The following is a 26650-nucleotide window of genomic DNA, read 5'->3' on the forward strand; positions in this document are numbered from 1 at the left end:
TAAAATCCTGTCCTCCTAGGCTTAAGCTCTTGAAAGGCAGTGAATAGACTCTTGTTCATCTTCTATTTCCCACAGTGGTCAGTAATTGTTTGTTGCATGACTAGAGGTTTGCAAAGAGTTGTAGAGGAACAGCATTCCTATATAAGAAACAGAGTTCCATGCCAAACTGGGCTATGCCCTGCTATGGTAGTTTTAGGCATGGCTGATGGTAAGTCAGGAACAGGGGATGGAGAACATTATCTCTGAGGCCAGTCCTATTCTATTTTGCAGCAAGACGCTACCAGGGCTTTACGATTATTGGTGTTCAAAGGGTGGCTCTCCATCAAGCAACCTGTGACCCACTATTATGGGTTCTGCCTTTTTAATCTGGGTGGACTTTTCTACTTTAGAGAGTTTCCTATTCAAAGCTAGAAATATTTTGTGAATGCTAATACATAAGAAGAAAATAATTTGTGCTGTTGAAACAGGAGTTTTCCAGAACAAATTCCAGCTTCACTATTGCTGGGATACAGGCAGACTATAAAACAGTGCCCTGCAAGCAGTGGTTCAGATATCCATAGCTCCTGTTTATTGGCCCTCTATTTCTTGCCTATTAATTATCTACTTTATGAACATTACCTCCTAATCTCAAAACTATTGCGTTGTCCAGAAAGTTCATTTCCATAAGATGTTAAGGAAAAAACAAATGAACTTTTTGGCCAACCCAATACTTATCAGATAGGTATAATTACTCCATTTTACAAAATGGGAAAATTGAGGATCAGAAAGGTTAAATTACATCATCATAACTGGCTATTAAGTAAATAAAAAGACAAAGATTTGAACACAAAACCTGCATTTTTCCCCCATATTATACTTGCTGCCTCCTTATAAAGGTGGCTTTCATTAGCCGGCGGGGCATGGGAGGAGGGGTAAGGAAGACTTAGAAATCTTTTCTTATGAGGCTAGTATATTCTCATTGCTGTGGCATTATTTCAGAAACTCATATTGCTATAAAAAAAAAAAAAACTCAGCCTTACCCCTTTCTGACCTGGTACTATTGGCCTTGATAAAGGATAGTACAGGAAACAAGATGGCTAATGTTTTGTCTCTCACCAGGAGGAAATTTAGCTAGTGTCTTTGTTTTTTTTGCAAAAGGAAAATAAAATGAATCTGTGATGTGCAAATGAATCTCTCAACTGTTTGTTAATTTCTACTGTTTACTCAAAAATGGGAAACACCAAGCCTGTGATACATCATCTTTTGTGCACTTGGCACCTTCCGTCATGAATAATATTAATCTACTTAAACTAACAAGGATTAATTGCCTTGGTAAGGCAACCTGGCATTGGAATGATATATTGCCCAGACAGCTTGGAATTTAGCCACTCATAAATCTCATTTGTTTGTTGGTTTATTTCTGTTTGTCTCTTTCTCTGACAGATGTGTGCCCAATCACTGTGAGCATGGTGGGAAGTGCTCGCAAACGTGGGACGGCTTCATATGCACTTGTGATGAGACCGGATACAGTGGGGCCACCTGCCACAACTGTGAGTGCCAATTTATCTCACTTTAAACTTGTAATTGCATGAGAATCCTAGGTCTTCAGCTGTGCTTTAAAGCTTAGCAACCTGAATAATCCACATAGTAAATCACTTGATTCTGAAGAACCCAGATTTCACTGTTGCTTTTCTAGAATAGTATTCTAGTTGTCAAAATATATTCTCTCAAGCCTAATGACTCAAAAAGAAGGACCAACGTTTCCGAAGCTCCATAAACATGTATTTGAGATTGGAATGCTGCTCTTGGATGTGCCTTTATGTGTCTAAGCCACATCTGTCTGGATAGATTGTTTGGAAAATTGTGTTAGTATGATGTCTCTGACTGGATACTCATTTATCAATTCATCAGAGAGGCAGACAGAGTGTAATTTGAACATTTAGTTTGTGGATGATAGTTGTCTCAGTGCTCTTTTAGAACTATTTGGCCACATTATTTAGATCAGAAAAATGAGCTGGAAAATGTAAGAAAGTCCATTGAAGTTGTATATGTAAAATAAAAATGCAAGAAGGCAATTTTTTTAAATATTAAAAAATAAAAAGTAGCATGCAAACATGTTTTTTAGAACACAGATGTGCCTTGTTTTACATAATAGCTTTTCCCTGAAAAGTTAAATAAAAATTATATTTTTATAATTCAAAGATTATTAAAAATGAATATTAACTTTGTAATGTTAATTTTCTGATAATGCATAGTACTTTTGAAGACAGATTTGCCATAAAACATATAGTTGAAAGAAGAAGGTCATCTGTTATGTAGCATGAATGTGTGTGTGTGTGTGTGTGTGTGTGTGTGTGTGTGTAAGAAGGAAGGAGGAAAGAGATTCAGTCTTCTTCAGTCTTCTCTCCGTATGAAAATCTAGTATCTAAATCCTCTAAGTATACAGAGTGCTTTCTCTTCATTTCACTTTTAGAAAATAATAACAAGCAAAATATTATTAGAGTTCTGGGGACAGTAAAAATGTAATACCGTTCTCTGAGACTTTTCATATCATTATTTGTAGTAATGTACAATAAGACATTGAGTTCAGCATATATTGTAAGACCTCAACTAAGAAAAAAATTTGTAATTTATTTTATTGCACTTATTAATTTGTTTACGAGGATATTTTAAAACACCAAGAGACAAAAAGAATTAGAAAAATTAACATTAATAGGGTGATATAAAAGAGTTAAAACACTTAGTAGATTCATCTCTACAGTATTTATATATAGATATGTAAAAAAATATTTTAATGAATAAAGAACCAAAGTGATTGATATTGAAATTAATTAGAATTAAGGAGTTATGACTAAAATTGTACCCTTCCAATCACATCAAAATATTAACTTTCATCATATGACATTCATTTTATGATACATAATGCTTGAACTAAGTAACTTAGATGAAACAAAGTGCCTTCACTCCACCAGTAGAATTTATATAATACGTTATAAATACCACCTTTAACTATCACAATCTTGTTTCTGAGAATGGAAATTCTAACTAAAGGAAAGAACAAGAAATTGGTGGTGGTTACAAGTGTTTCCTATCTCAGCGACTACTTTTATATTTAATGTAAAAGCAAATAATTTTTTAAATAATTGCTTCTTTCATTGAATACACAGCAAAGAAAAAAGACATTTAAACATATTAAAAACAATTTAAAATATATGCCAGTAGTAGAATAGTTAAGTGTTTGTTTTTTTTTTAAAGCGTTAACAACTCCAAGTATTAGAGATGTCCTAAGTGTGGTTAGATCTGGCTCTTGTGGGAAATTATAAATGTAAAAGAGGGAAATTATCTCTTCCCTGCTGCTTATTCTACTCTTCCTTCATTTAATTTTTGTGTGTATGAATACAGAATCATTCATTTTAACAATGAAAGCCTGATCGCTCATTGTCTTCCCCAAATAAGGCCAAAATGTTGAAAATCATGTGTGTGCATAAATAGAGGTTAGAAGACCATAGTGCAGAATTCAAGAAAGGATTGATTGGACACAATGTTGTTGTGAAAGATATATCTTGTGGGTTGTAGAAGGCACATGCTTCCAAATAAGCTAAAAGACTTGATATATCTCTTAGTTACTCCCATGAATTAGTTAAAAATTGGGAGGGTTTGGCCCAGCACATAATACTGTGAAAATTATATAATATATGCTATTCAGTTTGATACAGAATGAACAATTTGGCATTTTTACGTAGTCAGTGACTGCATGGGCTTCTGACGCTGCCTGTGAGGTCACCATTCTGGGTGTCTTTGCAGGAAGTCATTCTCTTCTCTTGGACTTCCTTAGTTCCTCTGCAGACTAAATGCCTCCTGAGCTCTCTTACAGTTCTGAACTCCGAGGAGCTGAGACTTCCAGTTGCTTATTCTGTGTTCTGTGGTTTTGACCTTTGTTAGCATTATTAAATTTTTACCTCATTATTTTCAGTGAAAGACCAAGTGTCCCTTTTGTAAAGGAACTATGGTAATTTTAAAATAGTACTAGTTTAAAAAGGTAAAGAACAGCTAACTAAAGTCTGAAGTTTAGTAAAACTAAATATTTAGGAGAGCTTCAAACATTACAATTAGGCTGCTAGCTGTTAACACATTTTCTTCCCTGGTCCAGGCTTGGCCGGGATGCGAAAGCTATTCCTTGCGTGATTGTCCAGGCTGGGTTGTAGTCCAAGATGGAGGCTCGAAGCCCTTCTTTGACAGGTCACACTGCCTGAGTTTGAACTTGGATCGACTTACTTGTAATTGTGGACACTAAAACCGTTTGAGCTTCATTTTTCTCCTTTGTGAAATGAGATTAATAACAGCACCACCTCATAAAGCCATTGTGAGATTAAATGAGATGATTTGTGGAGAACACTGAGAAGGGCTTTAGCATATGTTAGTACTCAGTAAATTATTGCCACTTCATCCCATTCAGAACAATCATCCCTTTGCTCTGAATTTCTATACAAATAGTTGTCCATATCACACAATTTGTCACTTAATTTCATGCTGCCATTCATTGTTTGCTGTCGCTTCCATGGCAGATTTGAGCTTGAAGTGGATGACTGGTTTCCATAGGGTTTTGTTTTTCCAGAAGAATTGAAGAACATTAAAAGTGATCTGGGTATGTCCTAGACCTATCTGTTTGTTCATTTGTTGCTTATACATGGAGGAATTAATTTTCAAGTGAATTCTCTACAGGGCTCAGAGAATTGTCATTTACAAACCACTCCCATGAGGAGACAGGGTGTCATCCTTTGGGTGAGGAAATCCTTCAAGAAAAGCCACAGATTGCAGGAAAGGGAGAGACAGTTTTTCGTGTTCAAAAACTAAGGAGGCTAGTTTGTGAAAAAATGCAAATACATTACATTCTTGCAGTTGCATACCTTTAAAATTTCCTTATGCAGGTATTCCATTCTCAGTCAGTTTCTAAGAACTGACTATTAGCATATCAAAACATAAAATCATGACACAGAGACACAGAGGGTAGAATCATCATGTTAAATAGTTTATTTGCTTTGTTACGTTGACTTTTCCCTACTTCATTCTCCCCAAAGTATAAGAACTTGTCTTTATTTTGAGCAAAACTTCATGTTTATAGCTATAGTATTTTTCTCTTAGTGGTGATAGATAGACTTCTTTCAGTAGATCTCCAAGCTCACATTCCAATACCTCAAATGCTTTTTAGGATCTAATTATCATCTCATTTTTTTCGCGTGTGTTCTTTACACTTCATAATTATGGCTCTGGTTTACATAAATTAATTCAAAAACCTATCCCTTATCCCAGGGCTTAGCAGATATTTTTTTCTCATGCTGCTGGGGTCTATCTTTGACCTCAGTCATTCTTACATATACTATTAGTCCCCTATGTGGAACTGCCCTAAAAATCCCCAGGGTATCCTCAATAATATGAACCCTTTCACTATTTTCACAAGTACCAGAGGATAGTTGACAAATATAAGCAATGTTTTGGGGTGGAACTCTATAAGAATTACTAGATGCCAGACCTTCATTCGGAGAGAAAATAGTTTTCCAGATATCTTTTTATTAAAGGAGGGACTTTCACCTTGCCCAGATATACAGACATGACTGTTTCCAGAGGAAGTAGGAGGAGGTAAGTTAGATGACCTATGAAGATCTCTTCCAATTTTAAAATTATGTGATTTCTGAATTCTGAAATACTAAGAAGAAACAGTGATTGATGTTGCCACAGAAATGCAAAAGTAAAATTTTCACCAGCCAGTTTTAGAAGAAAAATTGAAATTTAAAAGGACACTATTCTACATTCTGTAGTCTGGAGCTATGACTCTAGGTCTGTAAATTTGTAAACCATAAATTATACTGCATCTTATTACTGCACACATGAAAAGTGAAGTGGATTTCAGTAGCTCACACCATGTTATTTATAATCCATTATACCCATAAGTAACTTAATTCAAAGCATAATTTTCTAAAAAGAAATTATTCCTACCTGCTGAAAGTCACACTAACCTAGGGCATAAAAACACAGATTTATTGGCACAAGGAAATATGGTCCCCCACATCCATTTGGAACTACCACAAACTTAGACACCAATGAAGACAACTTGGAATTTGACCATTGCTACCAAAAAAACAAAAACAAAAGGGGCAGTCATTGGGTGGGATCATGGCCTTGTGGAATTGGAATCCATCCTTCAGCTGTAAGTTCAATTGGCTTACAAGGTCCTACTTGGTATGGCTGTGTCTTTAACCTGGTTTTCAGCCATACTCTTCCTCTCTGTCTCCCCTCTAGTCCCACTGGCCTCCTTTCAGTTTTCCCTACTTGCGTGGAACCCTCGAACTGTTCACTCTCCCCTCCCACTGCCACGACCACAGGACTTTTGCACATCCTCTCTGCTTTGCTTGGTATGTTCCTAGTCATCCTTCAGATCTCAGCTCAGTAGTCACCACCTTAGGGAAGCTTTCCATGAACCCATAATTAGGTCAAATCCTCTTATTTCAAGACATATATCTTCCTCTTAGCCTTGGTGATGGCTGTGACTTTGCATTTATCATTTGTGATTCTTTAATAATATCTGTCTTTTCCACTGGGCTATAATATCTGACAGGAGATAGTGCCAGGTTCTGTCCACCATTTTATTCCCAGAGCCCACCCAGCATATAATATGTGCTCGGTGAATATGCACTGAATCTAAGAGTGAATAAATGACAGATAATCTAAGAAGCATCAAGGGCTTTTTAAAAATCAATGTCCTTTATCCAAATTTATGAAGGTTGTAAAGCTAAGAAGAGAGAGTAAAGCCAAAGGGAGAAAAAGAAAACAGAAAAAGGAGGGTAGAGAATAAAAGATGCATTAATTCAAAGCAGAGGGCGCAGTGATAGACATGACAGCACAAACAATCACAAGAGGTGTAGAGTTTTAAGAAATTATATGGACAGATTCAATATATGGGCACACAAACCCATGCGTTTCAAATAATCTTCGAGGAAAATATTGCCATGTTAAGACACCATTCGTTAAAGTAACTTGTGAGACTATATAGTAATAGTGGCAAAATAAGTTGCAACGGCAACAAAAGATCTTAGATAACATAGTGCAGTCACCTCCTGTGCTGGCTGATTGTATGAGCTGTTCTAAAATAAATATAAGAGGTAGAGGATATGGGGATGTATGTATACGTATAGCTGATTCACTTTGTTATAAGTATATGTATAGTTTATTCACTTTGTTATAAAGCAGAAACTAGCACACCATTGTAAAGCAATTATACTCCAATAAAGATGGTAAAAAAGTTATATTAACAGGATTTGAACTTAGACACACACACACACACACACAAAATAAAATAAATATAGATGTGTTTAAATACTGACCATCTAGTGAATGATAAAAAACTGTTTAAACTTGGTATGAAATTTGAATAAGATGAACATAATCCTTTGATTTATCATGTAATATCATGTGTGTGTTCTTACTACAGCAGAACTGTGGAAAGGGAAAAGAACTCAGGGTTTGAAATCAGATGACCTACTGTGAAGCCCTCAGGCTATCTGGCCAGCCTTTTTCCGTCATCAGCTGAGCGTACCTAGTGTAGGACTGTACCCTCTCCCATTCCTCCAGCCCTCTTAGCACATTTGTGTGGATTCCACCTACACCCCTGGAGGGCGAGGTCAGCTCTCCCATTACATGCTTTTAGTTACAGGTCACTAACAGCAATTAAATGAGAAGCACTGGGTTTAATACACTTCCTCCTCGCCTCCTTTATTTCCCCCTCTGGGCTGCCCTGGCTTTGTGCTTTGACAATCACTTAACCTCTCTGAACTTAAGTGTCTTCTGGGAGATTCAATGAAATATTGTCTCTTAAAGTGCTTTGTAAATATAGAAAGCATCCTAGATCTTGTTGTAACTTTTATTGCACTGTGAAGTCTCAAAAAACAGCCAGCCAAATTTTTGTCTGCTTATAAGTAGCTTAAGGATACGAGTACTGATACAGTTGATTCTCAAAGAAAAGATCAGAGAGTGTCTAAATAATTTAGCCAATACTCATTGAAAAGATAAAAGGCTGTATTAGCAAATATAATGGCTACCCAGGCTGATTTATATGAACAGGGTGAATCTGCTGTTTCTAATCTAGACATGGCATTAAGTAGCCAGACTGTGCCTCTTTGTTTTCAAGTGAACAATTGCCAAATTCTTCCAATTTTACCTCCCTCTCATGCCCCTGTTCCATTCCTACACCATGAACTACTTCATATGCTCAATGTGTCCTTGTCATTAAAGAGTGACTATGGTGCCGTGGGACACCGAGGTTCTGATTCCCACCATCATTTATTCATTCATCATTATGTTGAGAGCTGATCCTGTCCTGCATATAGGACAGGTGTGGAGTGTGGAGACGAGAATGGAACAAGGCAGGGATACTAGAATAGAGTGTTGGACAGCCTCCTCCAAAGAAGTGCATAATTTCATTAAAAATAAAAGTCCTTATAATCTTAATTCATTTTCATATCCCTGGTTCATTGGGATTGTGAGCTGAGGGTAAATTGTACCATGTGCTTACCTTTTACAGTCTAGGTTGGTAATTTTCATATTTACAAAATATTTATAAATGTAATTTTATGGGAAATTATTTAATGCTATATCACAAATTCTTTATGGTTTTAAGCAATCGTTTCATCTTTTCAGAGGTTATTATCAGATTATTTACTTGTTTGTTTCTGTTTTTTGTCTGATCAGATTGGCAGAGAGAAATCAGGGTGAGGAGGCTGCAGCTTCAGCATGGTGCTGGGTAGAGGAAGCAGTTATCAGTAGAATATGTGCAATTACAGTATTAGCAAGCTCATGCTTGGTTGTGTGTATTCTCTAGCCGAGAAGCTCACTTTCTTACCAGAGTTGGAGCATTTGGGGAAAGAGGAAAAATGGCAAGTGCTGTCACTTCCTGAAATCACACTTATTAGGAAAAGAAACAATCATCCCAGCATCTCCTTTGCTCACATTCTCACCTGGCCTCTGTAAATAAAGTAAGGTGGAGAGAAGTGGGGAGTGTTATCTGTGTAGAAATGTTGGAAGGGGATTTAGAGGCCATTCTCTCTTTCAGCTACAACCAAATAAATTACATTGGATTGAAATAGTGCAGGTCGGGGGCTTCTCTGGTGGCGCAGCGGTTGAGAATCTGCCTGCTAATGCAGGGGACACGGGTTCGAGCCCTCGTCTGGGAAGATCCCACATGCCGCGGAGCAACTAGGCCCGTGAGCCACAACTACTGAGCCTGCGCGTCTGGAGCCTGTGCTCCGCAACAAGAGAGGCCGCGATAGTGAGAGGCCCACGTACCGCGATGAAGAGTGGCCCCCGCTTGCCACCAACTAGAGAAAGCCCTCGCACAGAAACGAAGACCCAACACAGCAAAAATAAATTAATTAATAAAATAGTGCAGGTCATTTGGAGAAACACAGCCCAAGCACCTTTACATTTCTAAGGCACCCCAAATTTCAAATTAATCCCCTCTTTCATGCCTTGCTTTGGAAAGATGGCTAAGATTAAACATAGAAAGAAAGGATTTTATTTCAGTTTTACAAACTCTTTCAATAGTTTCAAAACTATATCTTTCTCTTTGAATAAAGAGCCTTTGCAAAAAGTTGATCTGCAAATGCATATTGAAAAGCAGACTGCTCTACCAACAGAGGAGCTGTGAACCTGTGAACTTCTCAGAGGTGATGAAATGCCAGAGCCAGGTCTTAAGGAGTTGACATTATTCACTCAGCTCCCCTGTGACTCTCTCATCCAAAGTTCAGAGTGAGGAGAAAGAGGGATAGAAAGCACCCACCTCTGCACCTTTGCCAAGTTCCATTAGGGGGAAGTCTGAGGGAGGGAGGGCTGTTTAATTGAAAGATAAGGAAGGAAACTTCTGAGATGTTTATATCCACTCAAAACACAAGAAAGGAGAATTAAAGTTAAAAGCACTATGTGCCTCTCCTTTGATCCATCTGACATTTCCCAAATCAAACTGTTTTTGCTTTCATATTGACATTAGTCACTGTGTTCCTATTGCAAGTCTTCAGCTTTACAAGCTTGGTGTATAGGAGTATCTCTAACTCATAGACAGTTTCAATTCATTCAGTAATATTACGTCTATTTTGTATGCAGCACTATGTGGATGCAGAAATACAGAAAAGAGCCCATTTCCTTATGAAGTAGATGAGGTAGTTAGAAAAGGAAGCAGACAAATATTCAGGAAACATTAATATATTAGTAGATGTTTATATACCAAACTGGTGTAAAGGCTAGTACGTATGTGTAATAGGAGAGAGAGAACAATGCAACCAAGGTGGTCAGGAAGGGTTCAAGGAGGAGCTGAACCCCGGCTAAATTCCTTGTTTTGGGGGGAATAAAGATTGGGACTGGCAGAGTCCAAGGCGGAAATAAACATGGAGTGTGGAGACGCATGCTAGTGAGGAGACCCAGCTTTGGAGTCCTCAAACCTCAAGGGGAATACTCGCTTAGATTTTTACATGTCATAGGGTCCTGGGGAAGTTGCTCAACCTCCCGGATTAGCACCACCCTGTTTGAGTGGTGTGCTGCAGCCAGGATCGTTAAGTATTCAGGAACTTTGTGAGCCGGTCGTTAAAGCTTGGCACCTTGAACCTGGTACAGTGGGAGAATTTACCCCATGGAACTTGACAAACCCTACAAATACAAACTCTTTTTTTTTTTTTTTTTTTTTTTTTTGTAAAACTGGTTTACCAGAATATCATTGCCCTGTTTCATTATTAATAAAATGAGAATAATAGTATCTCCTATCAGTATTGTTGTGAAGGGTACAGATAATGTGTAAAATGTCTAGCACAGTTATAATCAACACAGGTGGTTCTCCAGAGATGATAGCTACAGTTACAAATGTAACACTTTGAAGAGACTTCCCAGCAAAGGAGCAGCAGGATGTGGAGTCCAGTAGGTGGTTGAGATGTGGCCAGAGGACAGTGACCTCTCGGTACCTCGGTTCCGAAGTATGGCTTCAGACGTGATTCTTCATCACTCATTTTTACCGTGAAACACATTTACTTTTATTCTTTGGACAAAAAGAGTTGAGTTTCCCTCGCCAAGTCAATCCATAAATGACTTTAAAGTCTGCCTAACAGACTATTGGCTTACAGTGATCTCTGAACTAAGGAGAACTTACAAGACTACTGAACAATGTTCGGAGAACATTTATGAAGAACCATTGGGTTACGTGGCGTCACTTCAACGGTCAACGTTTCTTTTACTGAAAGTGACAGAAATGTTTTTGCGTTACTAAAGTTTGCCTCAACTGTTTAGGATGTAATACAATGTTAGGCAACAACTGATGAAGACAAAACTAATTTTAAGGTTACTTTGTGGTTGTTAACCTAAATCTAAAGAATGAGAAGCTTTCTTCCTTCAGGAACTCCTCCAGCTGTGACCCAGCCATGTCAAATTTATACTCCTTAAATTTCAAGACACCTGGCTTTGTTTGTCAAGCTCTTTGTGAAAAAACTACTCAATAATAAATCTCGTGATGTTTTTATTATTAGTTTTTATTGAAGTATAGTTGCTTTACAGTGTTGTGTTAGTTTCTTGCTGTACAGCAAAGTGAATCAGTCATACATATACATACATCCACTCTTTTTTAGGTTTCCTTCTCATTTAGGTCACCACAGAGCACTGTGTAGAATTCCCAGTGTTACACAGTAGGTTCTCATTAGTTATCTATTTTGTACATAGTAGTGTATATATATCAGTCCCAATCATGTTTTTTTTTTAACACTCACATGATGAAAAACTGAAGAATGCATTATTGGTTCCTGTTTCTATCTTTACAAAATGGTGGTGATCAAAGAGCTCTCTCCGTTTCTTTTCTTATTATTGTTGCATTCTGCTTTTCTTCCTCCTTTCTACTCCCTCCTGGCAAAAGTGTTGAGAAGAGTATAGTTCAGATTGTTGGAATCTGGAGTGAAAATGTCCATTCACGCAAATAATGTTCTTCTATTATATTTGTTGTAAACAGCTAATTCTGTTAAAAGCAAAAGTTTCCTACGCAAAGTGCAGCAGTTTCCAAGAAAATTTTGCTGGTTGACATTTTGGGTGTTCTCATATCTGACTGCTTCCAAATTCTAGTAAAATGTTTTATTTGAAAATGTTTTAGTCAGGTAAAAGTGAAATACTCTAAATGTATATGAATTTGCCTTAAAAACCGTGGTCTTATTTTCAAGTATAGCAAGGAAAAGATCTAATGGCTTGTAGCTCCTTTGTCTCACCAGGTAAGTTTGTCCCAGAGCTGCCATGGTGGCTCCAATATGCAAAATATGCCAACACTACTCTTGAAAGACCTTTCTCTTTTTTTGCGGTACGCGGACCTCTTACTGTTGTGGCCTCTCCCATTGTGGAGCACAGGCTCTGGACGCGCAGGCTCAGCGGCTATGGCTCACGGGCCCAGCCACTCCACGGCACGTGGGATCTTCCCAGACCAGGCACGAACCCGTGTCCCCTGCATTGGCAGGGGGACTCTCAACCACTGCGCCACCAGGGAAGCCCAAAAGACCTTTCTTGCCATCACAGATGCCAGCACTAAGTGCCAGACGTGTTGACACCTACAAAATTGCTGTCATTGTTATGAACAGACATCAAAATATCCTAATAATACTCTTTTCCATTATCCAAACCTGTTGAGACATCAATTAAACACGTCTTGCTTGCCAAGTCATGTGATCAACGTTTTCTGTGCTGGATAGGGGCAAGTGAAGCCATCCAATTAGACTGGATAAAGAAACACCTCTATGGGCTTCCCTGGTGGCGCAGTGGTTGGGGGTCCGCCTGCCGATGCAGGGGACGCGGGTTCGTGCCCCGGTCCGGGAGGATCCCATGTGCCGCGGAGCGGTTGGGCCTGTGAGCCATGGCTGCTGAGCCTGCACATCCGGAGCCTATGCTCCGCAATGGGAGAGGCCACAGCAGTGAGAGGCCGGCGTACCGCAAAAAAAAAAAAAAAAAAAAAAAAAAGAAACACCTCTAAGGGGTTGGCTGTGGAAAGAGAAATTCCTTCCATACATATTCCTGCAATGGAATTCAGAGATCTAGAAAACACTATGTGTGTTTTCCACCGTATGGCCATCTGTTGATGAGTCTGCCCCACTTAGAGAACATAAATATTCAATGAAAAGCATATTTGTACTCAGAAACTCAGAAAATGCTGGCATATTAAGGCTCCCTTGTGGTTTCAGTGACATAGATATAGACTTCCTGAATGAATAAAACCTGAATTTTGTTGGGCCACATTGATTCTTCTGAAAGTTCCTACAGGACCTGGAGCAAGGTGAATGGAACAAGCTTGGTTAATTCATTGTCCAAAAGGACTATTTTTTCCTTTGTATAATTCTTTAAATCAAGCTGACTTAAGCCATGTGAGAGAGAAGAAGGTATCCTGAACTTCCATAGGAGAGAAATAACCAGTAATGGAGACTGTCCTGCCTTCTCATGACATAGCAGCTCTGGGAGAAGTACTGGAGTTGTACCTATCTTAGATGCTTTGAGGAAGGTGGGTAGGAAACTCCAGGTGGCAACACTTGCTTTCTAGTTATCAGTTAGAGTATCTGCTACTCTGTGATAAGGGCACCTACTGGGAAAGCCTGAGCTGTAATAGAAAATCTCTTCTCAGCTGGCCATGTAGCTGATGAACCACAAGGCCAGTCGTCCAAAGAGTGCTGAAGTGAAACGGGTACCGGGAGAGGAAGCAGGATCAGTGGTGGGTGACAGAAGTGCAGTGAATGCAGAACAAATCCTCCTCTTCTCATCAACGCTGAATCCACCACTTAGGACATGCTTTCCACCATCACCAGATAAAATGTGGTATCAATCCTGTCTTGCAACTTTTGCTTTGCCTCAGTGCCATTGCCACAGCTCCAGTGAAAGTTGTCGTTTTCACCCAGCTTTATTCCAATAGCCTGAACTAGGTTTTTGGGCTAACATGTAGTTTAGAAATAAAAATAATGATACAGAATGATTCATAGGGCAGAAATAATATGGAAGACAGATTTGTAGAGGAGCATTTGAATTGCTATTAGCCATCACAGAAGAAAGTTTAATAATAGACAACATTTTCCCCTATCCCTTATACCTATAGATTAGATTTTGAAAGACCTTATACATAGTAAAAGCATATTTCTTTAAGACCCAAGTAATTTATTTACTATATAAAAAACTCTAAGGGGCTCTGAATTAGTTCAGTTTTCATTCAAATTGGTACTTCTTTTTCCTGCTTGTCTCACCCTGTGCTTCTCATGTACCACCTATCTTAAGATGAAATAAATGGATATCAGGCCCTAAATTCTACCACATGTGGTTCCTTAGCCAGGGAATGGGTTCACGTTGACACTTGACTCATCAATTTCACATGTGGTAATCAAAAAAAAAACCCAAATTTAATCGGTACAAACCGTAATTTTCATGCTGGGATCATTTAGATTCCAGCAGTCTTTCTATTGGTTAGTTTAAGAAAATTGTGTCTCCATTATGCTTTTTCAATGAGGATCCCAGTGAAGAATCATACTTGAATCTTGAGGAACTTTTTGCTTTTCGTAAGTGCAACCAACGGAACTTTGATAGTTGGGAAGGTGAGCTTGTTGTCCATAGACTTAAAAAATTAAGAATAAATATACAAAGTTTGAGAAGGGGTAGTTTAGTAGATACTTTGAAATATTTATCGATGTCATAGTATATTAAGATTAGAGATTATGCCTATATAATAAAGTACATGTCCTGACATGCTGCCTTCTACAGTCATCTTATCAAGAGGTGTGCAACCACCCTAATTTCCTGAATTTTATCCCAATTCTCTTCCCCAGAATGTGGCTACCTGCTACCTGTCAACTAAAAAACGAAGACTTTAAGCAGGGGTGGCTGGGGGAGGGAATGTGGAGGGAGGCTTGTTAGAGTGGATGGAGAGAGAAGGATGAGTGTTTCAGCCTTTGAACTGCAAGGCTGATTGCACAGAGTTTCCAGCTCCCTTGCTTTCTACACTGCGATCTGTGGATGGAGAGGTGGCTTTGTGCATATTTCTGGTAACCCTAGAGATCATGTAGATGCAGTTTAGAAGTAGGAATGTATTTTTAAAGTAAGTTTACTTCCTGCCTTAGGTTTAAATATATACTTAGGGCCAAAAAGCATTTTTATAGTGAAGTCAAGGGCATCCCTGGTGGCGCAGTGGTTGAGAGTCCGCCTGCTGATGCAGGGGACACGGGTTCGTGCCCCGGTCCGTGAGCCATGGCCGCTGAGCCTGCGCGTCCGGAGCCTGTGCTCTGCAACGGGAGAGGTCACAACAGTGAGAGGCCCGCGTACCACAAAAAAAAAAAAAAAAGTGAAGTCAAGAGAATAGTATTTTTTCTCAGCAAAACCAGAACAAGATTTAAAAATAAAAACAAAGCCAAAAATTTTTTTTAAATGGCAGTAAGCAAGAGTGACTGGCATAATTTCTCTTTTGGAATGGTTTATGGATAAAGATGGGGCGTGAATTATAGGCTCTATAATCTATCACAGCATTTACTCTTTTCTCGTTGATGAAGGACATTCTATTCATAAGAAATAATGAGAAGTTTACAAATCAGGTATTAAAACTTACCAAAGACAAAGGCACAGACATTCTTATATTAAAACTATTAATGGAAAAACAGACCAGTCAGGTTTTTAACAAATCACCTACAATACAAGAGGTAAACACATTGGCAGCTCTTATACTAGATAGATCTCAAGTAGAAATCAAATCAAGTACTACACACTTACTGAGGCATACTTCACACCAGCCCCCATCTGTGTCAACAATAACTGCGTTACATTGAAATGATCTCTCTCACAACCAACTATGACTTTCTCAGGGCACTGAGCATGTCATTTTCATCCACACACTCATTGCTTAGCACCTGGTAAGTATTAAACACATGTAAGAGCAACTGCACTGTGATTGTGTCTATATCTGCACACACACGCACGTGCACACACACATATAGCATACCTTGAACGACTAAGAAGACATGTTTATCAGGCTCTGAACATACCAAGCCCTCTGCCTACTCAATGGTGGATCTCTCTTTGGGGCACAGCTTCTTATAATAAAAAACTTTTTGTTTCTCAGTAAGAGACTAACTTTCTTTTCATTTCATAGTGTTCCTGGTGTCTGGTCCATGAAATTTTCTTTATGCCAAATTATGTTCTATAGAAAATTGCATGTAAAGGGGGCTTCATTATCAACAGAACTGACTCCCTCTGAAATCTTATAGTGAACTATGTATGAGACAAAGTCTCTACTTTATCCATGATCAGAAAAGTGTCAGAAAGCAGGTTGAAGGAGGGGTACTTTTTGTCCTTCTCTTTATGAATGACTCCAAGAGATGGGATGTTATGTGTAGCAATGTCCTAGGGCTGCCTTCACAGACTTGGTGGCTTAAAACAACAGATATTTATTCTCTCACGGTTCTGGAAGCCTGAAATCAAGGTATCAGCAGGGTCATGCCTCCTCTGAAGGCTCCAGGGAAGAATCCTGGCTTGCGTCTTCCTGGCTTCTGGTGGTTGACAAGCAATTGTTGGCGTTCCTTGGCTATTGTAGTCCAGTCTCTACTTCTGTCTTCACATGGCCTTCCTCCCTGTGTGTCTCCGTGTCTGTGTGTCTGAATCTCCCTCTCTTTTCTCTTATGAAGGCATCAGTCATTGGATTTAGGGCCTATACTAATCCAGTATGACTCATCTTAACTAATTACATCTACAAAGACCTTCTTTCCAAATACAATCTCATTCCGAGTTTCTTGGTGGATGTGTATTTTTGCTGAACACTGTTCAACCCTCTACAATCTGCTTGCTCATGTCCATCCCTATAAGTAGTGCCACACATACCCTCGTGCTTTCCTGTCTCCTTTTTTTTTGCTTGCGCTCTCCTCCCAAATCCATCCCAAAATGTCCTTCTTCCCGCTTTCACCACATTTTTGCTCTGTGGGATCCAGTTCATAGTCTCTTTCTATTTTGTGAAATTTTCTCTGATCACTCAAGCTAAAAGAGTTTTCTCCTTTTTTCTTATTTTTCAATAGCAGTTATTATCTATGTGATTTTTCTGCTATTTATACACTAATTATTTTTTCCAAATGTTTGTTTATAATTTTTCCCCCAGAATGTAAGTTGTGTGGGCATAGGCCAACTCTTCCCATATTTATTGAGAAACCTAGTAGTTCGTATATGTTGATTGAATTTTTAATTTTGAATATGTACTGTGGGTTGAAAGAAAATTAATGGGAACAGAGAGGGAAGGATGTTAAGTATTGGACTTTACATATACTATTTCATGTAATCTTCAAAACTGTGCGTAAGGAAGATATTCTTATTCCGTTTTGCAGATGAATAACTGTGGTTCAAAGTACATGGAGAGTCAAGATTTCAAACCCTCTCTGTCTATTTTGTGAAATCTGTATTTTGCTGTACTGCCTTTCTTCTGGCAAAGCTTTTTCAACTTTCAGGGCGTTTAAAATACCTAGAACATAGAGACTATTTTGAGAAATGATCCTGAAAAGTTGGCTCTACATTGGAAGGTGTGGTTAGAGAAATCACACCCACAGCTCCCGATGTTACTCTCCACTGACATTCATCAGCCTGGGGTCAGCCACTGTGGAGCGACTAGGAAAGCTCTGGGAGCAATGCGGTGGGGGGGGGGGGGGGCGCTTGTACGCTGTGGCTGTGCATGAGCACATGGGTCCCAAGGAGTCTCTGCGCCAATTCATTATAATCACCCCCTTTAGTAGAGACTATATAAAGTCATGTAAAAACATTTTGAAACCTCAAAGAAAGACTGTATGTAAATTATTTTAAAATTTGTAGTTTGTGGTATATTTATATTAGTATAAATGTGTGTGCATATACCATATACATATATAATAGTAAACTATTACCTTATGAATCAGAAAGGCCCGTTTTCCAGGCATTTTGGTCAGTGGAATCTGTCCTTTGCTGGCCTGACCACTTCGGATCTGATTAAATACGCACACATAATAAACTTCAGCAAGTGATCTGAGGCTGACTTTTTACAGGCAATATTTTTTGACTCCATAAAATCCTAATGTGATATCCATTCCCACACAGACTTTCCTCCTCTCTGTACAAGACAGAGACCCAAATGCTGCAAAGCTCACTGGGGGCTCCTGGCGCAGAAACAGTTCTCTCAGCACTCCCCTGACATTATTAATGGCCCTGATGTACAAACCCAGAATAAAATAGAATTAAAATACAAAATTAATTTCAAGCTCCATTAGAAATTAAAGGTGTTGGGAAAGAAATCAATATTTTCCCAGTGCAAAATGACTAAATTCAAAGCAATTAATTCTCTTATTTTGTAACTTCTAAAAACTATGAAGAACTTTCAAACTATAAAATGTTGCCACACTCACACATATACACCACATGTGACAAAAAATAATGAGAATGATTTCCAAAAGCAAGATGCAAAAATCTATTTTATACTTTATAGCTACACCATGTAGTGTACACACTAAAATGTATGTCTTAAAATACAGCCAATTATTCTGTAAAATTCGTGGCTATTTCCAGCAATTACCAACACTTAGTTGCATATCTGGGAGGATGTAAGGAACAGAAACAATGCAAAAGAGCAAAGACATTTATTTAAATAGAATAAACGTATCCATTTCCTTAATTTTACTTTTTCAGCTTCTCTTTATGTAACGCTATCGATTACCAAACAAGTGACCCCAAAACACTGTAGTTCCAACCAGTATAAAGTATTTTGCAACCTGTAGAGTTGTAGGTCATAAAGGAAATAAAACTAACACTCAGTAAAATCTTTTTCATGTCAAAATCATTGTCACTTCTTCCCTGTCATGACTTTCTGAGAAAATCTGAGTTAACAAATGGATCTTTTGCAGGTCCAGAAAGATCAGAGTCAGATGGGTCTGGATCAGACCTTGTAATGAAAATGTGTCACTTGTTCCTTCTCCCCACGTCAAGAAGAAACCTCATGAGAACTGGCTCAAGCACCTCTTATTATTTCAGCAGACTGGGGCAAACAACTTGAAAGATAATGTGGGAGTAAACCAGTTCTTAGCTCAGAAAATGTCATGAGCCTTCTGGAGAAGCTGTCCTCTCTTTGTGATAAAAATAGTCCTTATGATTTAGGTCTAATAGCAATAGAGGAGGACGTAGTCAGACACTAGGACCATGCTCAGACTGTTCAATAAGAGAGAACAGAGCAATCACCATCGGCAAAAGCCTCATGTCCTTCAGGTTTCTAAATATTGACGTATTTTTCCAATGGCTAGTATTCAACTCCTTGACCTTTCAAAAATGGCATCTTTTAAAATTCTATTTGATGTACTTCCCTAAAAGTGTGACTTATTTGGCCAGGTGATATTAAGTTGGGATTTGGGAGGTGAGCTGCCTGTTTCATCAGCCCCTATCCACTGCCTTTGTTATCCAGAGTTCTGCACCAGCTCTAACACAAACAGGGGTATCAGATAAGATAGATTTTCAACTCTCTTAACCTCCTTGTTGTTTAACTGTTCCTTCCTTCCTGTGATATTTTAAAAGTAGAGTGGATACGGGAATAAGACAGACTGGGATTCCAGCCCCAATTTGGTCACTTACTGTCTGTGTGATCCAAGGTGCTGACTTAAACTTCCTGATCCTCTTTTCCCTTTCCTGTATAAGAGACACAGTAATCCTTACCTGGCAAGTGTTTTGTTTCTGTTTTTAAGAATTTAAAGAGTGTGTGAAGTGAATGCTCATTACCAGGCAGATTGAGGGCCCTCAGAACTATAGCCATTGATGTTACTGTGGATCTCCATTTCCTAGGTGCCCAGGGACTGTGTTTTCTCTCTCCACTTCTATCAAACCTACTCTCAGGAGGGCATCAAATAGCTAACATTCGTGCTTGCAGGTGAGCAAAAGTCAAGTGAGAGAAAGGAGATAAGGAATGTAAGGTTAAAATGCAGGCGTGTAGAGAGGGTAGGGATGAGGCATGGTATGTGTTTAAAAACGATGAATCTTTCTCAACTCTTCTCATAAATGCAGCCAAGGAGCCAGAATAAGTCGTCCTTCCTTGCTCTCCTCCTCCGACGCTGGTCGACCCCTCAGCATGGCTTGCATCTCCCCTACTTCACTGAATCTGCTCTCATCACTGACCTCATATTGGCAGACTGGTGCTAAGTAATATAAATGGGGCATCTGTACTTTATATACGTTGGCTTCTTCTTTTATAGAAGTTTTCTTTGTTTTCTGTGACTCAACAAGCTCTTCATTTGGGTTCAGTTTGAGTGAAGCCATTGTTTCTCCGTCTGCATCCTGGGCTCTTCCTTTAACCTCACCCTTAAATAGCGATGCTCCCCAGCGTTGTCCTCAGACTTCTTTTCTCACTTACACTCTTCCCCTGAACGCCCTCAACCATGTCTTCAGCGTCCATTTATACGATGAAGATTCCTCCGCCTGTATTGCTCGTCCAGAACATTCTGCTGGATCCATTAGCTTGCCTGATGGACACTGACCGACACACAGAAGGAATTTAATAAATATTTGTTGAACGTATGAACATCTCAATATCTTTCATGCTGTATCCCTATAATAAACTCAGCAGATTGAAATTCAAGTTTTCCTTTCCCTCATTCCACCCAGACTTGTTTTTCCTCCTGTATTACCTATAAATGTAAGTGATCCGTTACCAACCCAGTCACTGAAGCCAGTAATCTAAAACCCCCCACATCCAATCAGTCCCCAAGTTCAGCATATTCTACCTCTGGAATATCATTCATACCCCACCTTCATCTCCAGGGCCACGCCTCAGCTCAGCCGCCCCTCCCTTCTGAGTAACTGCAGGGACCTTCTACCTCCTGATGTGAGTGCCTGCGGTTCATCCTTCACATGTCTTCAATACTCAGCTCATGTCATTTATTGCAGGAAACATTCTATCATCCCAGGTCTAATTTAAGACCCCACCCTTTGTGCTCCCACAGCATACTGTACATAACATGTCAACAAAATAGAGTATAGAGTTACTGGATAGTTGCTGCTGCTGCTTTTTTTTTTTTTTTTTTTTTTTCCACACCAAAACATGGGAGATGAGTTTAGAAATGGAATGTGATGGGAAATCCTGGGCAGACTTAAGGCATGTCTGGATCCTGGATATTAGCTTCTTGATATCAAAAAACTCCTTATTTGACTTCGTAAACTAAATCACATGATGGGACGAATGCAGTAGGCACTCAGCAAATGCTTGTTATACAATGAGTGAGAATTCCATGCATATTATACAATGAATGAGAATGAGTGTCAGGGAGCCTGACACTCCCCAAACTACTTACTGGCAGTTCATTTACTTAAAGGAAGGCAGCTGGGCTTGTGCTAAACTTTCAGCTTTCTCTTTCTTCCCTTTGTTGTGCTTTGTTTCTGATCTCTGTCAAATGACGGAAGGTCTGATATCAGCCACTCATTTGGAAATTCTTTGGTAGGAGTGGGATTCATTCGTTGTCACTTTTCCCATTACTTATATGTTAAGCTGGCTTATATGTAGTTGTGAAAGGAACGACTAGGTTCCCAGTTAAATAAATCTCAGGGCAGAAAAACCTTACTTGTCCTTGCTTTCTTACTTTCAAAGTTAGCCTTTACTGTAAGGTTTAATCCTTTTATGCTGCTTGGAATATATTCAGAGTTTTTCTCTGCAGATGGTTTTGTCTGGCAGTGAATCCCTAGGTACTTCTGAAGGGAAGAAGTGTTTGAGCTTCAGTCACTGAGCTTGGAGAACACCAGTCAGTCCATAAGTTTTGTTTTGTTTTCTCTAAACTAGTGATTCTTAAATTCTGGTTTGTTTGAGAATCACCTGAGTAAATCTACAGAGTACAGATTCCAGGGCACCATCCCAAGAGTTTCTGGTTTATAACATCTGTAATAGACTCAGGGAATCTGCATTTTAATGAGATTACTAGAAGATTCTAGAGCAATAACTCATACTAATTTGAGTAGATAATACTTCCCTTCCGTTCTCTTCCTCCAAACAGAAGATAGAGCCTCTCTGGCATTCTCCTTACTCTCTTTCCTTTCCTAGACTTCAAGTTCAGTAGGCTCTGAAAGCTGAAACCCATCACTTAGTGACCTTTTATAGAGCAAGTTCACTGTCTATCCTACCTAAGCCTTGGAGTATCACTTCAGCTACATGCCAGATGGGCTCTTCATTACCTTGTGATCCCGAGCTTATGGCACCTCATCTTCACCAGGATGCAGGACATGGTCAAGAAGCAAGTCCCTGCAGAGCATACTGTCAAGGGGACTTTAGAAGGAAAGAGAGTCCCTCGCAGTCCTTACACCCCAACCATGAGGATGGTGGACAGGTGAAAAACAGGAGAGCTTAAGTTTTGAACCATTCATTCCAGAGTCTTCGTTTTTAACATTGAAGGTGTTTAAGATAACTACAAATGGTGTCAGGAAAAAAACTGTTCCCTCAAAATAAAATTACAACTGACACCAACACAGAAGAGAATAATCTCCAAAAGTTTTATTTAACAGTAAGTGACATCCATACATTTTGAATTATTATTAATTCATAATTCCCAAGCAATATAACAATCATGCATTTTACAAAAGATGCAGATTAATACATGATATATATTGATGTTTGTAGACTTTTATTATAGCACGTAATTTCTAACATGTTTAAATTTTTAAGTGTTTCTGTAACATACTCACAACTTAAAAAAATAATAACAACAGAGGAAGCATTGTTTTCCATTGTTCTGAATCCAGACCAAATAGATGGTGAGCTGCTCTGGCTGGGCATACAGACAACTCTAGGCCTTTTTAGTTTTTCACCCCTCTGGCTACCGTTTTTTATGTCAGTGACAAAAGGCAGTACATTTAGTACATCATGAATACCAACCTGGCACTTCTTTGAACCCTACCTAGCACTTTCTCCTTTTGGTCTGATCTTCATACACTATTTAAAGAGTGATACAAGTACCAAGACTTCATAGAGTAAGGATTTCACTATTTAATTCTACGTTTCTTTTAGAAAAGGGTTCCTTACTCCTCAAGCTGGTTTCTTTTTTTTAATGAAAAAGCTAATTATCCTTTAAAACAACATTGTTTTTTTTTTTTTGCTTTTTGTAATAAAACTAGGAAGTAATTTACTAAGTTTCTAATAGTAAGTTAATGAGTTTCATCCAAGAGCTAGGATCATGTGGTGCGTATTTTTTTATGTATACATAATGTTTCTAAACTGAGCCCAGTTGATTCTTTCTTTTCCTTTTATCAGCAAGAAAGAGAGGCTAAAAACAGACTGTGCTAGCTCCCCAAAGTGCTTGATAGGAGTATTTAGCAGCATCCAAACACACTTATCACTGGACACGTGGAAAGCTCTTTGCCACAAAATGACAAGGATCAGAGATAAGTCACTATGGAAGGTGCCAGAAAACTTTTTATTTCTAATGTTCATGCTGTGCTGGTTGTCCTTGGAGAAAACCTAACCTACTTTCTTCAACCTTGCATGAGCAAAGGAGAATGCCTGTAGGTGCTTTGCATAGTGGGAGATCCAGGTACCAGTGCACACCTAAATAAAAGTTTGTCTTTAATTGCACTCGGTAGCCTCGTTGATTCAAATAATTACCCTGTCAAAGCATTATGGTAGCCTGTATTATTTTGGAGGAAGCTTCATGAAAAAGATACAAACTGGGCAAATTTTAAGGGAAGAAATAATATGAGTTGGATGAGAAAAAATACAGGCTGAGGATACCAGTTAATGTACCTTATATCCTAAACATAGAGCATGTCTGCTACACTCTCTGCTGTATCCCTGACCATAGATCTCAAACATGTGTGCATTCATGTGGGATCAAAGGGTTCACACTCCCGTTTGCAGACATGTTCTTTTGAGATATTTTTCTGGAACCACCAGGAAGTACTTTTACGAAAGAGAGAATTTCAAAATATTTTTGCACATCTAAATCTTCAGTACTGAATATTCACATCAGCAACATAAGAAGAATGTATCTATAGGGAACAAAAGTTCATACCACACAACAGAACCATGTTACGGTTTTGTCTTTTAGTTGGATTATCTTCAGTTTAAATCACAGAGACTCAGACCTATCCCAGAAGCTGGCCATATTCAGCTTCCATAAGATGTTTTTTCCATAGCTAAATAAAAAAAATCAAAACTGTAGGACAACTTTCCCAGTAACATTATAAAGAGAAATTTCATACATTAGCTTATTTAAACTTATTAAGTAACCATTAGGGAAGATAAAAGTTTGCATTCTCATTTAAAGAATTATAAATTGAATTTAAATCAAGATCTGTCCTCACACTCCAGAGGCCAATATTTTTAAACTTAAATATGACCTTTGACCACCAATTCTATTTATGGAATTATATAGCAAGGAAATAATTACACATATTTAAAAAGATTTATGTATGATTTTTATCTCAGCATAGTTTTGGATGATAAAAATTAGGAGCAGATTTTAACATCCATCAATAAGAGTATGGTAAAATAAATGATCATATAATGACATCCTGGGAAAGTATTAAGCAGAGCTATGTTGTTTGACACAGAAAATGTAAGAATCCCACTCTACACTATCAGGAAAATAAAACTAAAATCAGAATACATAGTTTAAAAGTATAAATAAATAAGAAGCATAAAATGTTATGGTATTTTATAACTTTAACACTGATTTTTGCCAAGTGATAGGATTTCTGATCATCAAATTCTTTTTATTTTTATGTATTATCTTATTTGCATTTAAATGAACATGAATTATTTTTATAACAGATGATAAAAATTTTTATTTTTTAAATGTTATGGTAAAGAAAATTAAATAGGATTAAAAAGACCAGATATGTACATGTAATGTACAACATGATTAGCAAAACAAAAGAAAATAAAAAGACCTAATATTAAGTCCTACTCTATTTTCAATCCCTAATCAAGTTTTAAATATCTATTTATTTGTACAAATATCTGAATGGATTGTGAACTCCTCAAGGAGAGAGACAGTGTGTTAATTTTCTTTTCCCCCTGCAATGCTCTGCAAAAGGAAGAATTGTGGATGCATGGTAAATATTTTTTGAATAAATGTGTAGCCTTGGTTAAGTCACTTTCTCTCTCTGAGGCTTATATTTCTTTTCTACAAAATAAACAAAAGGTCCTCTCCCCCCCCCTTCCTGGAGGTTACTGTGAGGCTAAAACGAGAACATGTAGTCTATAAAGTACTCTATATGTGCAAAGGAACATCAGTTTTAACCTCAGTGGTTACACTCAGGCCACTGATGGAGCAAGTGTTGGATTCTCATCCTTAGGGAAGGCTCAGGGCAAACCATGAAGCAAGCAACAAGTAGGCAGTGTCCATGGAGCTGCCTTCTTCACGTTAGGGCCAACCCCTCCCTCAGGGTCCTGTACGTTCTTGTGTTATCTCCAGTTCTCATCCAAATTTAGTCTCGTGGAAATGGGCTCAGGTTTAACCTACTCTGAGTGAAATTTGCATTCTCACCAGAGATAAGAAATTATCAGCCAAGACAATCAGTGGCCAGTCACAGATTTTACGTTTCAGTGGACACCCCCCACCCCCCAGCTGAAATCACACCACCTTGCTTGCCCTTGTCTGAATGAAGGCCAAGCATCAGCTCTCTCCATCAGAAGCAGAGAGTTCTCTGACAGGCAACGCTTCTGACTCAGACCTCTGCTGTGACCATGAAAATATCATAAATCTGCTGAAACAAAATTCCACCTCTTTTTAAGAAAAATACCAGGTATTAAAAGTTATCCTTGTGTCACATTTAAAAATGGAGAAAAATACACTGATAGTAGACTTTGCTAGTGTATTTCCATAATCATAATTATAATACTGTATTGGGCACTGAGAACAATACAATGTAAATGTATTTCCTTATTCAGCCCTTTAAGTAGATACACTTTTTATATACAAGAAGGTACAATATAGATAGACAAATATAGATGTATAGATATATATTTTACATATATTATTATTTATATTTGCATAAAAAATATATTTTATACATATATAGGTTTTTGAGTAAATTGAAATTTATTAGATCTACATAGTTATCTAAAAATTGCAATTTAGGGCTTCCCTGGTGGCGCAGTGGTTGAGAGTCCGCCTGCCGATGCAGGGGACACGGGTTCGTTCCCCAGTCCGGGAAGATCCCACATGCCGCGGAGTGGCTGGGCTCGTGAGCCATGGCCGCTGAGCCTGCGCGTCCGGAGCCTGTGCTCCGCAATGGGCGAGGCCACAGCAGTGAGAGGCCCATGTACCGCAAAAAAAAAAAAAAAATTGCAATTTACTTAAAAAAGTCTAATATATATATATATATATATATATATATATATATATATATATACACATACACACACTACCATATATTTACCATATATGTATAATTTTTCAGCTTTCTAACACTTTATATACATATATTTAACATATATATAATGTTAGAAAGCTGGCAAACTATTTTAATCAGGACAGAGTCACAAAATAAACCTATCCACATGCCTCAGGGAATGCAGTCTAATGGAGTATTTAGAATAACACGAGGTTAATTAGGTTAGGATTCTTAGAAAAGTGAGACTTAAACTGAAGTGAATCAGTGTGTTATATTGATAAAAAAA

At 38.3% G+C, this 26650-nt stretch overlaps 1 protein-coding gene across 1 annotated transcript in view; it reads left to right on the forward strand.

The window, feature by feature from the left end:
* The window catches only part of CNTNAP2 (contactin associated protein 2), a 2069520-nt gene that overhangs the window by 1261671 nt on the left and 781199 nt on the right, over positions 1–26650 (forward strand). The window contains exon 11 of the mRNA XM_065883648.1: positions 1423–1529. Coding sequence (XP_065739720.1) covers positions 1423–1529 — 107 coding nt within the window. The remainder of the gene's footprint in view (positions 1–1422; positions 1530–26650) is intronic.

The sequence above is a fragment of the Phocoena phocoena genome, chromosome 9 (genome assembly GCF_963924675.1).
Source record: "Phocoena phocoena chromosome 9, mPhoPho1.1, whole genome shotgun sequence".
NCBI classification, from domain to species: Eukaryota; Metazoa; Chordata; class Mammalia; order Artiodactyla; family Phocoenidae; genus Phocoena; species Phocoena phocoena.